Genomic DNA, 13,489 nt, shown 5'->3' with positions numbered 1-13,489 from the left:
AGAGAAAGGATTAATAAGTGAGCATCCGGGCCATTTGCTCTATCACCCTTAACAACCCTCTCAAAGATAGTAAATATTTATTTAGTTTATTGTATGCTGGGCTTTGTCCTATATCTTGGGGGGAGACAGAAAATGCTGAAGCTCTTACCTCACCTTGCTAAAGAAGAATGAGAACAGTGAAAAATGAAATGTCTGACAAATGGAATCTAAGTCCTAATATGCATTCTTTCAGCAGTTCCTCAGGCCACTGGAAAGGATTGCTCGGAGCAAGGTTATTTGGTGGAGCAGCAGTGAGTGCTTCTCATGGAAAAAGATGGAGTAATATGGGAGCCTTTGAAAGGAAAACAGATGTGGACTTTGTCCCCAGGCTGACAGCTGAATAGCTGTGAGGGGACGAAGGGCCAGTGGCTGCCCGGGCCCTAAGCCTGGTTACTGCCAGGACCTCTGGCAAGCTGGAGGAACACGCCACCCAGACGGGGCCAGGAGAGCCAAAACACTTGCTGTTCAAACTAAAATGGACTGTTCTTTTAACACACGAAGGTGCTGAGCCTAAAATAGACAAGAGGTTTTTTTCAATAAATTTTTTTTGTCAATACAGAGGGAAATAGTTCGAGGAAATAACTACACTGAAAATAGGAAAATTTTAAAAATTAGCATCGGGGCACCTGGATGGCTTAGTCGGTTAAGCACCTGACTTCTCAGGTTATGATCTCAGGGTTCGTGGGTTCAAGCCCTGCATTGGGTTCTCTGCTGTCAGCACAGAGCCTGCTTCAGGTCTTCTGCCTCCCTCTCTCCCTGCCCCTCCCCTGGTTATTTTCTGTCTCTCTCAAAAATAAGTAAACATTAAAAAAGAAAATAGTTTTAGAGTCTTCTAAAAACTGGAAACGTGGGTCCTATCTGTAAACACAAAATAATGTTCACTAATTCAAAAGAAAAAATCATTTGGCAGAGACTATATCCTGGGGGGGCTCACTGCACACTTCCTTACTCATTTGGCCCCTACTTGGTCCAAGCTAACCTGTCATGGCTGCCAGAAAGAAGCAGACTGTCCTATTTGAAACAATGGCATCATCTAAGAATTACACAGTCCCTACCATCTTCCCATTATGAAAGACTACCTCTCCCACCCCTACCCGGGCCTCACATCTGCTTGCAGCTCCTCTCGACTCCCCTTCCATCCCCTTTGTACAATCTCCTCACCTCCCCTTCTCTCTGCCCTTCTGCTGTTACTCTTCTGCTTTTGATCTACTCCAACGCTCCCAAGAGCCCTAAACCAAAGCACTCCAAACCTTCATCGAAAATGGAAAAGTATTTATTGTTTGGGAATCTACACTTTTTATTACTTGGGTTAGATATTCCTAGGGACAAGACAGTTTGGTTTCTTTTTATCTAGCACCTTGAGGCATGATGCACATAGAAGGTACTCAATCTTTATAACATTGATTATAAAATGGTGAGGGACCCCAATAAATATGAAAATAATGCCACAGATGCAAATGTGCATCCAGAGGGGGTATACATTTCTGTGAATTAAGTGTTATCTGCCTGCTGGATTGTTTTGCTTACTCTGTTTTTTTTAACCAATGCCCGGCTCATGGGTTTTCATAAAGACTTGTCATTCTTTCCCTTCTGATGATTATATAGAAATAAAAGGAAGGTCATTTTGTTTTTACGTAAAATACTCTCAATATGTTCATCAAGTTAGCTAGACAAATTAGAATAGTTGAATGAAAAGGCCAGGATTTCACAAATCCACATATTCTGGAAAAGGCGCTCAAATAAATCTTTTAGTTTAGCTTTCCATGAGGAAGAAACAAATCTGTTAAAAGCTAAAAATTACTGTGTCACATCATATGCAAAAGATTGTCTTTCCTTCCTTCCGTTTCTTCTAGAGTAATTACCACTTACCTTATTTACCATGATATTGGGCACTTGGCCAGCCAACTCAGTAATATTGTTTTGATTAATCCTCAGAACCAATGACCTTTTGAAAAGGACTTGTTAACCCTATCTTAAAGTAAAAAAAAAAAAAAAACTTGGGTTTTGAGAAATTTGAGTCCCAAAGACCAAGTTAAGTGGAGCCAGGATGCAAACCCATCCCTGTCTCCCGGGAAGGCAGTATTAATGGATCTTCAAACGCCCATCACCAGAACTAAAAATCTACTGGACAGGAGGAATGATTCTGGCAGGGTTCTGGTGTATCGTCTGAGTATTCTGAAGACAGTCCTCACATTAAGAAAGAAGGTATGAGGAAATGCTATTGGTTAATAATCCTTTTCCAGAAAGCAAGAGAGGTTTGGGTTTTGAGTGGGGTGGGCAGTGGAGACCCTACAGTGGGGGAAGGTGGTTCTGGGCCTCGTATCTCACCACTTTGTCTTGGTGTCCAGCCCAACGTCTGTAACAAGAGGGGATGCCCCACTCTGGCCCACAAAGGTCTGATATTTCCCTGCATGGTACTGAATCCAAGGCCAGCTTCTCCCTCCTAACAAAATAAAAACATGGCACCACTGCTTTTCTGGCTTTTTATTATAAAGTTTCATAACGTTACTTTAAATAAAATTAACTTTATATTTTATTTTTAAAAATAATTCCACAGGGGCGCCTGGGTGGCTTAGTCGGTTAAGCGTCCGACTTTCGCTTAGGTCATGATCTCGCGGTTCGTGGGTTCGAGCCCCGCGTCGGGCTCTGTGCTGACTGCCAGCTCAGAACCTGGAGCCTGTTTCAGTCTGTGACTCCCTCTCTCTCTGACCCTCCCCTGCTCACGCTGTCTCTCTCTCTCTCTCTCCTAGAAATAAATAAAACATTTAAAAAAATAATAATAATAATTCCACAAAAACCTCTTGGATATAGTGAAAATGTCTGGGACAGAGACATACTTTAAAAAAGATTGGCAGGGGCACCTGGGTGGCTCAATGGGTTAAGCCTCTGACTTTCGCTCATGTCATGATCTCAGGGTTCATAGATCGAGACCCACAATGGGCTCTGTCTGTGCTGATGGCTCAGAGCCTGGAGCCTGCTTCAGATTCTGTCTCCCCCTCTCTCTGCCCCTCCCCTGCTCGGGCTCTGTCTCTCTCTCAATAATAAATAAACATTAAAAAAAAAAAAAGGATTGGCAATCAGTGGTGTGAGGGAATGATGGACATGGAAATGGATTGATCTCTTCTATTTAAAAGGTTGGGGGGCACCTGGGTGGCTCAGTTGGTTAAGCGTCCGACTTCGGCTCGGGTCATGATCTCATGGTTCGTGGGTTCGAGCCCCGTGTCGGGCTCTGTGCTGACAGCTCAGAGCCTGGAGCCTGCTTCAGATTCTGTGTCTCTCTCTCTCTGCCCCTCTCCCCTTCATGTTGTTTCTCTCTCTGTCTCAATAATAAATAAACATAAAAAGTTACAAAATAAAATAAAAAATAAAAGGTTGGGGAGGTGGGGGGTGTGCATGTCTGACTCAGTTGGAAAAACTGACTCCAGCTAAGGGTAGTGAGTTGAGTCCCATGTTGGGTGTAGAGATTATTAAATAAATAAAACTTTAAGAATAAAAAAAAAAATAAAAGCTTCTGGAACTTTGTGGGTTTCTAGGACAGGGGCATGTTTCAGAAAAGAAGGCAGGTTATGTCAGATTTCTTCTACTCTTCCTTCCGCGAGAGAACAAGAGCCAATTGCTTCCTTTCCCTGAAAAGTAGTAGGCACAACCCAAAATTAAGTTCCTGGGAATTCGCCAATGAAAAAATTCGGTGTCCTCCCGCTTGCGCCCTCTCTCTCCCTCTCTTCCTCTGAAAAATAAACAAACACTAAAATAAGTTAATCAATCAATTAAATTTAAAAAATTTTTTGGTGTCCCAGGAAATGTAAAAGATGCTTTACAGGACAGAAAACAGGGCCAGTACAGTCCAGCAAATCCTGTTTCTAAATGAGCATTCCACAGAGCCGGCTTCCTCTCCACTACCATCAGGAAAAATCAGGTGAAAGGCTGGAGGCTGCATCTGCTCCACGTACGATGTGGGCACTCCGAGCTCCCACGTGCAATGACCGCCACCCCGCGGCCGCCCCCCTCACCTTGTTCGTGAGGTAAGAAGCCAGGTAGCAGGTACTAAAGGTAAGGCCCACCAAGCACCTCCTCACGTACATCGGTCAACCCGCTCCCCTTTCCGGGGACCCCGCGGGAACGCCGCAGCAGCCTCCGGAGCAGGGCCACAGCCTCGGCTGCCAGGACAGCCACGTGGGTCCGAGCTCGGCCAATCCGCGAGGGGACCGCCCCTGGCGCCTGCCTCTTAAAGGGACCCGGCCGCCGCTGGCCCCGCAGCTGCCCTGTGGCCCAGGTGGCTTCCTGCTGTCTTACGAGGGAGGGGGAGAAATAAGATTGCGAGGCCGGGGCTGCGACCGACCCCACCGGCTTTGGGGAAAGGGCAGACACTAGTCTCAGTAAAAAAGTCAGAAATGGCAAACGAGGAAAAAAAAAAGCGGTTTACAAAACAGTTCGTGACGTTGCATTACCGTTTAAAGAAAAATGTTCATCTAAAATGTCATCTAAAAGATGGGATCAACATGTTTATATGCTTTACTGAATTTGCCCCGTTTTCTACATCACGTCTGTATTACTTTTGCAAACGACACCAACAAGTTAATGACAACTGTTATTTTAAAAGTAGGAAGAATGAGGAGCTGGAATGAGTAAAGGGTTTTTTGTTTTTTTTCTTTTTTAAGAGAAGTCATTCCATTGTGTTGAAATTTACATAAAATAAGAAACCCTCCCAAAAGTAGAGTTTAAAGCACAGCCGCTATTCCTAGTATACAAGGTGGAAATTTTACCTAGTTGGGTTTCTGGCAAATAGCGGTAAACGTATGTGAAACATGCTGACGGACTTTGTCAGGAACTAGAGGTACAAGTATTCCCCACATGCAGATACACAGATTTTTTTTTAGAAATACCCTGTACACCAGGAGACCTTACTTTTTAAAATTTGTATTCCCTGGGTAAAATTGCTTATCAGTCTATATAATCCAAGCAAACACCAGATGTATTATCTCTACATAAAAGATAAATAAACTAAAGTAATTTTCCCTTGACAGTATTTTAGGAAACCTCTTTCAGAGCTAAATAGTCTTTACAAAGAAATTTTTTGCTCAATAAAATTTCTTTGAAATCAGTAGTTGGTACTACCTGATATTCTCTGAGTAGTTTTAGTACATGAACAAGTTCAGTTCGGGCCCTGTTATTTCCTAGTTATTACTTAACTTATTTTCTTTGACAGATTTGCGTAACAAGCAGGAACAACCAGAACAATAAAGAACCACGCAAATAGAAGTTGACATTTGTAGCAAAAGCGCTGACAGATTTTACCAGAGCCGTTAACTTTTCCGAAGCTGCATTATTCTCTTTCACAAAACAAACTAAACTAAGACTGAATGAAAATAAAATCATCAGATCTTACACTGACACACAAGCTGCTACATATGGGATTGAAGTTAGACCTTCTAAACACAAAAAAAGATTTAACTACTTGTATTGTAAGTGACATCTTTGAGACCAAAGGGTTAAAGTTATAAATTTACTTTTTGATAATGAATCCATAAGTGCTCAGTAAATGTTTGTTGAATAAAAAAAGAGGGGAGCAGGGCAGCTGGGTGGCTCAGTCGGTTAAGCACCCAACTTCTGTTCAGGTCATGATCTCATGGTTTGTGAGTTCAAGCCCTGGAGCCTGCTTCAGATTCTGTGTCTCCCTCTTTATCTGTCCCTCCCCCACTCACATCCTGTCTCTCTTTCTCTCAAAAATAAACATTTAAAAAACTTTTTTTAAAAGAGGGGAGCTTGGATAAAACAACTCCTTTGGGGGCTTTCCCCAACAAATCTTTTTTAACAATGAATTTTTTTGACAACTCACATGGAGAATTCTCAAAAGATGGCAGAAGCAGTAACATATATTTGAAACACCCTAAGTCCCATTTTAACAGTAGAGCATCAATATTTCTTATGAATATAGATGCAAAAATTCTCAACAAAACCCTAGGAAACAGAAACAGAATCCAGCAACATGTGAAAGAAATACACACCAAGACCCACTGAGATTTTTCCCAGGAATGCAAGATTGGTTTAACATGCAAAAATCAGTTCATGTAATATACCATATCATTAGATTAAAGGACAAAAACCACACGATCATTTCAGTAGAAATAGATAAGGCATTGAACAAAATTTAACACCTTTCCACAATTAAAAACACTAAAAGAAAAACTGGAATAAAAGAGAATTTCCTCAATATGATAAAAAGCATCTGTGAAACCCACACATACTTAATGGTGAAAGACACTGCTTCCTTCCCTAAAATCAGGAACAAGACAAAGATGGCCATTATTTCCACCTCTATTTAACATGATATTCAAAGTTCTAGCCAGGACAATAAGGCAAGAAAGTAAAATAAAAGGCAAGATCTATTGGGGGGAAAAAACAACCTATCTCTACCGTAGATGACAAGAATTTAAAATAATTTGAATTTAAAAAATCCTTGGGTGCCTGGCTGGTTCAGTCTCTGGAACATGTGACTCTTGATCTCAGGGTTGTGGGTTCAAGCCCCACATTGGGTATAGAGATTACTTAAAAATAAAATCTTAAGGAAAAAAAAGAGTCATCAAGGATCGAATGATAAAGTATAATATACATTTAATATGAATTTGATTAAAAAAGAATACAGAGAGCGTGAAAGAGGCACCTTTCCCAGAACTAGTATAGAAAATGAATCCTCAGAAACAGTAGAGACAATGAATCCTGAGCAAACTACATGAAAAGAAATCCACTTAGCCAATTTTCATATTCAAATTCATATTTTGGGGTGCCTGGGTGGCTCAGTCGGCTAAGTGTCTGACTTCGGCTCAGGTCATGATCTCGCGGTTCATGGGTTTGAGCTCCGAGTCAGGCTCTGTGTTGACAGCTCAGAGCCTGGAGCCTGTTTCAGCTTCTGTGTCTCCCTCTCTCTCTGACCCTCCCCTGCTCATGCTGCCTCTCTCTCTCTCTCAGAAATAAATAAAATATTAAAAAACTTTTTTGAAAACACAAATTCATATTTGATTGTAGTAAAAAAACACATGACATAATGCATTATCTTAACTATTTTTAAATGCACACTGCAGTAGTGTTGAGTATATGCACATTGTTGTGCAACAGATCTCTAGAACTTTGCATCTTGCTTAATCGAAACTCTCTATTGTACCTATTGAACAACTCCTCTTTTCCTGTTCTTCCCCAGTCCCTGGTAAAAACCATCCTACTTTCTGTGTCTTAAAGCTTGACTACTTTATATACCTCTTACAAGCAGAATCAAATACATATTTTTAATTAAAGATTATTCTCCTTCTATTTACCCTTTATAGTCAGAGTAGTATGTCATTTTTAAAATATTATACAGTAAAGGAAGCAAAACAAAGTATTTGTTATTTAAAAACGGTAATGAGTTCCATAGGGTTCAGAATCATTGAATCCCAACCTAACCCAACTGAACCATAACCATAACATTGCACTGTAGTAACCTTATCCTTTTATTTATTTATTTATTTATTTATTTATTTATTTATTTTTAGATTTTTTTTAAAAGTAATCTCTATACCCAACCTGAGGCTCGAACTTAGAACACCGAGATCAAGAGTTGCATGCTCTACTGACTGAGCCAGCCAGGCACCCCAAGTAACCTCACTAAATATACCACAGACTTTTCCTGCCCCATGCCTAGTCTCACACCGTTCCTTCCCCTGAAACTAGCTTTATATCTTTCATGCCATGATTTGGTGGCACCTTCTCCATGTAGCCTTTTCAGATCTCATTAAGCCACAATGAATCATGAAATGTTCATTTTTCTATAGCTATAAGTTGGCCATTAATCATGCACCCTTGTGCAATAGAAGTGTTGTGTTAATTAATGTTGTGTGAATATATTATCTTTCCAACAATATTTCGTAGTTCTGTTTTTTGCCCACAGGGCTTCAGGAGTATCATAGGCAGTTAATAAATATTTGTCGGTTGCCTGAAACAACTACATGCAAAACAGACTGGACTAGTTTCAATATTTAAGACTAAAGAGTTTCATATCTGCCCAATATGGGGCTTGAACTCATGACCTTGAGATTGAGAGTCACAGGCCCTACCAACTGAGCCAACCACATACTCTCGTTTCTTTAGAGACCAAGAATCTGCTGATTCCATGTGTTTAGGCACTGCAAATTCTGGAATAGCTTTGTCTCTGCTGAGCACCAGTAAGTTTATCAAAAGATGATAAGGCATAAATCTGGAGCTATTCCACTTCATAGTGACATGGCCATTCAAGGACTCACTCTTAAATAACATAGGACTACATGCTGATGTTAGTAAACTACACTTTTTATAGTAACAATGTTGATAAATGTGGACTGTAAACTGTTTAATTGCTGTAAATTTCATTCTATCTTCCTTTTTTTAAGAGTATATAATTGGTGGCATCAGGGATATACCTTAACTCATTAAATCATTAAAATTGTTAACCCACAAGCTCTATTCTAATGTGGAACTCCATCTCATGGTGAAACAACTTCCTTTATCCCCACAGCCTGCTTTCTCTAAAGCTTGAATGCCCTCTGAGACTATTCATCTCTGTCTGGTGTCCAGGGCAAGGAATAAGGGTCATCATTCTTTGTTCTCTTCAGAGCAGCTCCCCAAACGTTATCCTGCACCCAGCCTCCCAGGAAAATTGCTCTCCTCTGGCATCTGACCGTATCACTCTCTCTAAGCTTCTTTACCAGCATCATCTACAAACCTCTGGGGTACAATCTGTGTGTATTCTGAAGACCCTGACACCTGCTCACACTCATTGCACTCCACTCCAAGTCCTGCCATCTTGCTGGGTAATTTTAAGGTCCATTTTGATCACCCACCCAATGTCCTGATGCTTTATCCTGTTCCCTTAAGCTTCCCAACCTCATCCTCACCGCTGCATCTCTATAGCTTCCTCTGACTTGGGAATAACCTGCATCTCCTCTACCTCCAAAACTCTTACATGGCACATCCACTCGCTCTCTCTCTCTGAGGTGAAATTCACATAACATAAAATTAACCATCTTAATATATAAAATTCATTGGCATTGAGTAGATTCACAATGTTGTACAACTATTACCTGTATCAATTTCCAATTTTCTTCATTCCCAAAGAAAACCCTATTACACAGTCACTCTTAATTTCCCTCCTCTCCTCGCTCCATCCTTTGGCAACCACCAATCTGCGTTGTCTTTATGGACTTACCTATTCTGGATTTTTCATGTAAATAAAATCCTATAATATGTGCCTTTGTCACTGGCTTCTTTCGCTTAGCATGTTTTCGAGGTTCATCCACATTGTAGTACATATCAGTACTTCATTCTTGAATTAGTTTGCTTTGGCTGCCATAACAAAATACCACAGACTGGGTGGCTTAAACAACAGAAATGTATTTTCTCAGTATTCTGGAGGATGGATGTCCAAGATTAAGGTGTCTACAGGGTTGTTTATCTTTAAAGGCTGCTCTCAGGGGAACCTGGGTGGTTCAGTTGGTTAAGTGTCCTATTTCAGCTCTGGTCATGATCTCATGGTTTGTGGGTTCAAGCCTCACATCAGGCTCTGTGCTGACAGCTCAGAGCCTGATGCCTGCTTCAGATTCTGTGTCTCCCTCTCTCTCCCCAACCTCCCCACTCCCCCATTCACACTGTGCATATATGTGTGTCTCTCTAAAAAATAAGTAAACTTTAAAAGAATCAAAGAAAATGTAAAGGCTGCTTTCTTTGGCTTATAGATGGCTGGCCCCCTGCTGCCCCTTCATGTGGATGTTCCTCTGTGAGCAGGTATACTAGATGTCTCTTTCTTTTCTTTTTTTTTTTTTTTTTTAATGTTTTTTTTATTTCTGGGAGAGAGAGAGAGAGAGAGACAGCGTGAGCAGGGGAGGGCCAGAGAGAGAGGGAGTCACAGACTGAAACAGGCTCCAGGCTCTGAGCTGGCAGTCAGCACAGAGCCCGACGCGGGGCTCGAACCCACGAACCGTGAGATCATGACCTAAGCGAAAGTCGGACGCTTAACCGACTAAGCCACCCAGGCGCCCCTGTCTCTTTCTTTTCTTATAAGAACACCAGTTCTACTGGATTAGGGTTCCACTCTACCATCTTTATTTTAATTTAGTCACCTCTGTAAGACCTTATCTCCACATATTGTTACATTCTGAGATACTAGGGGCTGAGGCTTCAATATACAAAATTTGGAGGTCATGATTAAATCCACAAAAGTTGCTTTTTATGGCTGAATAATGTTCTGCTGAGTGTATATACCGTATTTTGTTTACCCATTCATCCACTGGTGGACATTTGTGTTGTTTCCACAACACATTTGTGTTGGCTATTGTGAATAATGGTTCTGTGAACAGTCAGGTGCAAGTACTGTTGAATACCTGTTTTCAATTCTCTTGGGTATATACCTAGGAGCGGAATTGTTGGATCATATGGTAATGCTATGTTTAACTTATTAAGGAATTGCCAAATTGTTTTCCACAGCAAAACAGCGTTTTACATTCCCACCAGCCACATACAACGGTTCTCCACATCTTCACCAACTCTTGCTATTTAGCCCACTACTTCTTCACTCTTTAGCTCCATTACGGTATTCTCCCCCTGAATTTTCTCACTACAACTTCATCAAAATCTCTTGTCCCATAACTCCTTATGTTCCCCCTGGAAGCTATCTCCTTTTTCATTTCTTTCCATGGGTAATATAAATCACATAATTCATTATGTGTGACATTGAACTCTCCAAGTGTCAGGTTTTCAATCTATAAAAATGGGGATAACAATATTCCTCAGAATTGTTTTAAGAACTGAATGAGCTAATATGTTTGAAGTGTTTAATTCAACACATAGTAAGCATTCACTAAACAGTAGCTATGATATTGATTATCAGATTTCTAATTTTAGCCCTTATTTTTTCTCATAAACTCCAGGCTTCCATTGGTCATTTTCTTTTGTTTAATTTTTCTTTAATGTTTATTTATCTTAGAGAGAGAGAGAGAGCAAGAAAGGGAGGGGCAGGGAGAGAGGGAGACACAGAATCCCAAGCCGACTTCAGGCTCTGAGCTGTCAGCACAGAACCCAATGCAGGGCTTGAACTTATGAACAGTGAGATCATGACCTGAGCTGAAGGGGAACACTTAACCTACTGAACCACCCAGATGCCCCTTGTCATTTCAACTGCATGTATGAACTGGGCACTTCATACATTCACAGATACTTGTTGAGTGCCTATTATATGTCAGACACCATACTAGGCATTGATTATAGCAGTGAACAAAATAAACATGATCCCTGCTTTCATGGAGAAAAAGGAAAAAAGGCAAATAAATGTGTATTTATACATGTTGATAGCTTCTATGTTTCACAGGCAACTGAAGTTTAACATATCCAAACTTAACATTATCTTCCCTCCAAACCAGATCTTCAGACACTACCATCCACCCAATCAATCAATTGAAAAAGCAGAAGTTATTCCAGCTCCTTGAGTTTCACTGAGATTCCTTATGTCCCATTCCCTACCCCTACCTCTACCTGTACTAGCAACATCAGGCACCAAAGTCCAAAAAGGAAATCTTGGAAATAAGATAAATGAGATAAAAGTTGGGATCTTCAAAGTTGCCTTGTAGAAATGGAAAAAAAAAAAAAAAGGGAAATTAGTCTCAACGTATTAACCCTCATCCTTCATCGCCTAGCAGGTTTTCCAGTCTCCAGCCTCACCTCTCCCCAGTCTACCCCTCATGCAGCTGTCAGAATTATCTTCCTAGTAAGCAAATCTGAAAACATTATTTTCCCCACTTAAAATCTGTTACCGACTATTGTCTAAACTCTGAAGTTCTTAGCATTAAAATCTCTTAGACCTGGCCCTTCCCTGCATTCCCCAACTCAATCTTTTACTTTTGTCCCTTTTGAACTGTGGATTCGGAACCATGTCAAACCTCTTGCCTTTTTCCAATGCATGCTGTATACAACTCCTCCTTGTATGGAAGCCCCTGCTTGCCCTTCACAGCCTATCTTGGTGATGCCTGCTTATCTTGCAAGAGTGAGCTCAGTGTCATCAACTCTAAGGAATCATTCCTGAATATCTGAGTAGATCTGGCCTCTTTCCTTTATGTCATCCCTGGGCCCTATGTATACTTCTTAATTGTACTTATATTTATGATTTCAAGATACATGAGGATGGGCACTTATTTTTATTCATATTTGGCACTTCAATGTTAGGTACTAAAGAAAGCACTCACATTTTTTGAATAAATGATCTAAAACAAATACCCAGATTCTTAGTTCTACTTTTCTGATATGTCTCCCAATGTTCCCCTCACTGGCACATTTTTGTCACACACTGCATCTCAGCCTTTTTTTTTTTTTTTTTTTTCCTGCTCTACTCTTTTTCCTTCAATCTTTTTCTTTAGAGATTCTTGGCTAATTTAATAGGAAACTCCAATAACTTTTCTTGGTTGATCCCTCTCCTGATTCTTTCTTATCCAGAATTGAGGGATCCATTTAATTTCTGCTTCCATCCATTTTTCCTCAACTATCTATATCCCAGTTGTAATCTTTTGGACCTTAAGAGGGAATGTAATTTCCACACACATTCACATATGTGGGCAACATTTGCCAAACACAGGTCGGTAGCCTATAATTTGGAGTTTTTAGAATTTCAGAACGTGTTCTGACCTGGAAGGGCAAAAACTGTGCTAAGGGAAACCATTACGCTGAGTATCCTAGAGATCTCAAGCATAGAGAGTACAGAATCCTGATTCAGAACTGCGATTTAAGGAGAACACTGTTATTCCGAATAGTGTTTATTTCCAGAATGTCTGAATATGCAACAAGTAGACATGTAGAGCCAGTCCCCTAGCCCAGGGATTCACCTCATTAGCTTTGCCACTCATTAGCTGTATGGCCTCCAGCAGGTTACTTTAGCTCTGTATGCTTAGGTTTCATTATGAGTGAAATGGAGATCATGCTAGAAACAATGCACCTCCCATGATTCTTTTGAGGAATGAGAGTTAACACAGCACTTTTAACAATACACGAATATAGTTAAGTGAAACCTAATGCTTAGCTATTTTTATCTGGTCACTTCATAAGAATCTACAAAACACCTAATCAGAACTTATTACACAGTCCTATTCTTTTGTTCAATGTTCTATTTACACATCTTACAAATTTTGACTTTTTACGCGCCTCTTCCTAACGGCCGACTTCAGTAACAACAGAATCTGACCTCTCTATATCTATTTTCTGTCCCCCATACCATCCCCGTTTAGAATTAACCCAGAAAATAATGAACAGGAGTCTCGTTTGTTGTTACGAACAACTCAGTCACACGTAGTCTAATTCACTTTAACTAGATCCAGCGGCAGTCTCGGGCAGCTAGTGGGGAAAGAAAGGGAGGGCGGTGCGAGAACAGGGAGCGGCCTGGCCAGAGGAACCACGCCCTATGCCT

At 40.7% G+C, this 13,489-nt stretch overlaps 1 protein-coding gene across 6 annotated transcripts in view; it reads right to left on the bottom strand.

Annotated features, from left to right (window-relative positions):
• The window catches only part of TMEM241 (transmembrane protein 241), a 119,749-nt gene extending 115,578 nt beyond the window's left edge, over positions 1–4,171 (bottom strand). For all 6 annotated transcript variants that reach the window (XR_005525597.1, XR_005525601.1, XM_039217637.1 and 3 more), the window contains exon 1: positions 4,050–4,171. Coding sequence is in view for 4 of the 6 variants with exons in the window: in XM_039217637.1 (XP_039073568.1) it covers positions 4,050–4,121 (72 nt within the window). In the remaining 2 variants the exon portion in view is untranslated. The remainder of the gene's footprint in view (positions 1–4,049) is intronic.
• Between the last annotated feature and the right edge of the window lie 9,318 nt (positions 4,172–13,489).

The sequence above is a fragment of the Hyaena hyaena genome, unplaced genomic scaffold, assembly GCF_003009895.1.
Source record: "Hyaena hyaena isolate Hyena2069 unplaced genomic scaffold, ASM300989v1 scaffold_14, whole genome shotgun sequence".
NCBI lineage: Eukaryota > Metazoa > Chordata > Mammalia > Carnivora > Hyaenidae > Hyaena > Hyaena hyaena.
This window is presented reverse-complemented; position numbering and strand designations above follow the sequence as displayed.